This window comes from Watersipora subatra, unplaced genomic scaffold, assembly GCF_963576615.1.
Source record: "Watersipora subatra unplaced genomic scaffold, tzWatSuba1.1 SCAFFOLD_55, whole genome shotgun sequence".
Taxonomy (NCBI): Eukaryota; Metazoa; Bryozoa; class Gymnolaemata; order Cheilostomatida; family Watersiporidae; genus Watersipora; species Watersipora subatra.
In genome coordinates, this window is record NW_027045238.1 from 307,655 (window position 1) to 311,208 (window position 3,554).

The window sequence follows — 3,554 nt, forward strand, 5'->3', positions numbered from 1 at the left end:
TCTTACAATAGGCTCATTTGCGCAATTTGAGCATTTCTAGCATGTTTGGTTGAAATTGGAAATTTACATTTTTCAGTTTTGTCAGACGTTTGTAATATTCTCACAATAAGCTAATTAGCTCAATTGGAGCATTTCTAGCATGTTTGGTTGAAATTGGAAATTTACATTTTTCACTTTTGTCAGACAATTGCAATATTCTCACAATAAGCTAATTAGCTCAATTGGAGCATTTCTAGCATGTTTGGTTGAAATTGGAAATTTACATTTTTCAGTTTTGTCAGACGTTTGTAATATTCTCACAATAAGCTAATTAGCTCAATTGGAGCATTTCTAGCATGTTTGGTTGAAATTGGAAATTTACATTTTTCAGTTTTGTCAGACGTTTGTAATATTCTCACAATAAGCTAATTAGCTCAATTGGAGCATTTCTATCATGTTTGGTTGAAATTGAAAATTTACATTTTTCACTTTTGTCAGACAATTGCAATATTCTCACAATAAGCTAATTAGCTCAATTGGAGCATTTCTAGCATGTTTGGTTGAAATTGGAAATTTACATTTTTCACTTTTGTCAGACGTTTGTAAAATTCTTACAATAGGCTTATTTGCGCAATTTGAGCATTTCTAGCATGTTTGGTTGAAATTGGAAATTTACATTTTTCAGTTTTGTCAGACGTTTGTAATATTCTCACAATAAGCTAATTAGCTCAATTGGAGCATTTCTAGCATGTTTGGTTGAAATTGGAAATTTACATTTTTCACTTTTGTCAGACAATTGCAATATTCTCACAATAAGCTAATTAGCTCAATTGGAGCATTTCTAGCATGTTTGGTTGAAATTGGAAATTTACATTTTTCAGTTTTGTCAGACGTTTGTAAAATTCTTACAATAGGCTTATTTGCGCAATTTGAGCATTTCTAGCATGTTTGGTTGAAATTGGAAATTTACATTTTTCACTTTTGTCAGACGTTTGTAATATTCTCACAATAAGCTAATTAGCTCAATTGGAGCATTTCTAGCATGTTTGGTTGAAATTGGAAATTTACATTTTTCAGTTTGCTCAGACGTTTGTAATATTCTCACAATAAGCTAATTAGCTCAATTGGAGCATTTCTAGCATGTTTGGTTGAAATTGAAAATTTACCTTTATCACTGTTGTCAGACAATTGCAATATTCTCTCAATAAGCTAATTAGCTCAATTGGAGCATTTCTAGCATGTTTGGTTGAAATTGGAAATTTACATTTTTCAGTTTTGTCAGACGTTTGTAAAATTCTTACAATAGGCTTATTTGCGCAATTTGAGCATTTCTAGCAGGTTTGGTTGAAATTGGAAATTTACATTTTTCAGTTTTGTCAGACGTTTGTAATATTCTCACAATAAGCTAATTAGCTCAATTGGAGCATTTCTAGCATGTTTGGTTGAAATTGGAAATTTACATTTTTCAGTTTTGTCAGACGTTTGTAAAATTCTTACAGTAAGCTTATTTCCGCATTTGGAGCATTTCTAGCATGTTTGGTTGAAATTGGAAATTTACATTTTTCAGTTTTGTCAGACGTTTGTAATATTCTCACAATAAGCTAATTAGCTCAATTGGAGCATTTCTAGCATGTTTGGTTGAAATTGGAAATTTACATTTTTCACTTTTGTCAGACGTTTGTAAAAGTCTTACAGTAGGCTTATTTGCGCAATTTGAGCATTTCTAGCATGTTTGGTTGAAATTGGAAATTTACATTTTTCACTTTTGTCAGACAATTGCAATATTCTCTCAATAAGCTAATTAGCTCAATTGGAGCATTTCTAGCATGTTTGGTTGAAATTGGAAATTTACATTTTTCAGTTTTGTCAGACGTTTGTAAAATTCTTACAGTAGGCTTATTTGCGCAATTTGAGCATTTCTAGCATGTTTGGTTGAAATTGGAAATTTACATTTTTCAGTTTTGTCAGACGTTTGTAATATTCTCACAATAAGCTAATTAGCTCAATTGGAGCATTTCTAGCATGTTTGGTTGAAATTGGAAATTTACATTTTTCACTTTTGTCAGACAATTGCAATATTCTCACAATAAGCTAATTAGCTCAATTGGAGCATTTCTAGCATGTTTGGTTGAAATTGGAAATTTACATTTTTCACTTTTGTCAGACAATTGCAATATTCTCACAATAAGCTAATTAGCTCAATTGGAGCATTTCTAGCATGTTTGGTTGAAATTGGAAAATTACATGTTTCAGTTTTGTCAGACGTTTGTAATATTCTCACAATAAGCTAATTAGCTCAATTGGAGCATTTCTAGCATGTTTGGTTGAAATTGGAAATTTACATTTTTCAGTTTTGTCAGACGTTTGTAATATTCTCACAATTGTTGAGCTGGTGGCCATAATAGGCCGATGTAAGCAGATTAATTCTGATGATTTATTTTTAGCAACAAGTACAAAGCATTGCCGAACAGAAACAGGAAACAGAAAATGTGATTCACACAATCGTAATACATGAATAGATTGGAGTTGCCTACTCCGTACCGAGAGCATAATTCCTAAATAATAGAGAATATACTATTTATCACATGTCTAGCATACAGTGCCAGATTGCCAGTTCAACATGCCCTCTCAAGCTGGAGCTCGTGTGTTTGGTTGTAATGAGCAATTCGACCAAGTGGTTTAGTTAGGAGGTCAGCTAGGTTGCTCTTAGGATCGACGTGTACATACGATATAGCAGTTTGTTGTCGAACGAAATGGAAACGGATGTCGATATGCTTGGTGCGGCTATGTTTGCTGGCCGTGTCCTTAGTTAGTGCAATAGCACTTTGGTTGTCAACATGTATATTAGTAGGATTAGATTGTGGCATACCAAGAGAAGAACACAGTTGTCGTAAATACAATGCCTCTTTGGTGCCTTCTGCAATCGCCATATATTCAGCTTCGCTGGATGATAATGCAACAGTAGGTTGCTTACGCGATTTCCAGCTAATGGGTGTGCCTCTGAGATTAAAGAGGTACCCTGTGGTTGAGCGTCTGTCATCGCAGTCACCACCCCAGTCAGAATCAGTAAAGCCTAGCAATGCGCCATTAGTTGGTGTGAATGTGAGAGAGTATGATTTTGTAGCTTTTATGTAGCGCAGAACTCTTTTCACAGCAGCAACATGTGACTTAATTGGTTTCTCTAAAAATTGAGAAAGCTTGGAAACGATCCAACTGATATCAGGTCGGGTTCCTGTCATTAGGTATATAAGGCTTCCTATAGCTTGGCGGTATGGAAAGTTAGTGTCGATATTGTCGGTATCAGTAGCCTTTCTGAGTGTTAATGTATTCTCGGCTGGCGTTTTAGCTGGCTTACAGTCTGTCATGTTGAAACGCTTGAGTATCGCTTCTGCATAACGTTCTTGACACTTTGGTAATTGCCGCTAGCTAGTCGTTGAAAATCAATGCCTAAGAACCATTGTAACTTACCACGGTCATCCATTCTAAACTTGTCATGTAGGGATTGCTTTTGGTAGTTATCAGCTCTTGGCGGTTGCTTCCAACTATGATGTCGTCTACCCAGAATAAAATGATTA

General features: G+C 34.7%; 1 protein-coding gene across 1 annotated transcript; it reads right to left on the reverse strand.

Annotated features, from left to right (window-relative positions):
- Positions 1–2,594: 2,594 nt before the first annotated feature.
- On the reverse strand, positions 2,595–3,344 carry LOC137410073 (uncharacterized). Its single transcript, XM_068095657.1, has one exon. The coding sequence runs from the start codon at positions 3,342–3,344 to the stop codon at positions 2,595–2,597; it is 750 nt and encodes a 249-aa protein (XP_067951758.1).
- Positions 3,345–3,554: the final 210 nt, after the last annotated feature.

Coding starts and splice junctions, on each gene's coding strand:
- LOC137410073 (XM_068095657.1), bottom strand. CDS start 3,344: ATGACAGACTGTAAGCCAGCTAAAACGCCAGCCGAGAATACATTAACA.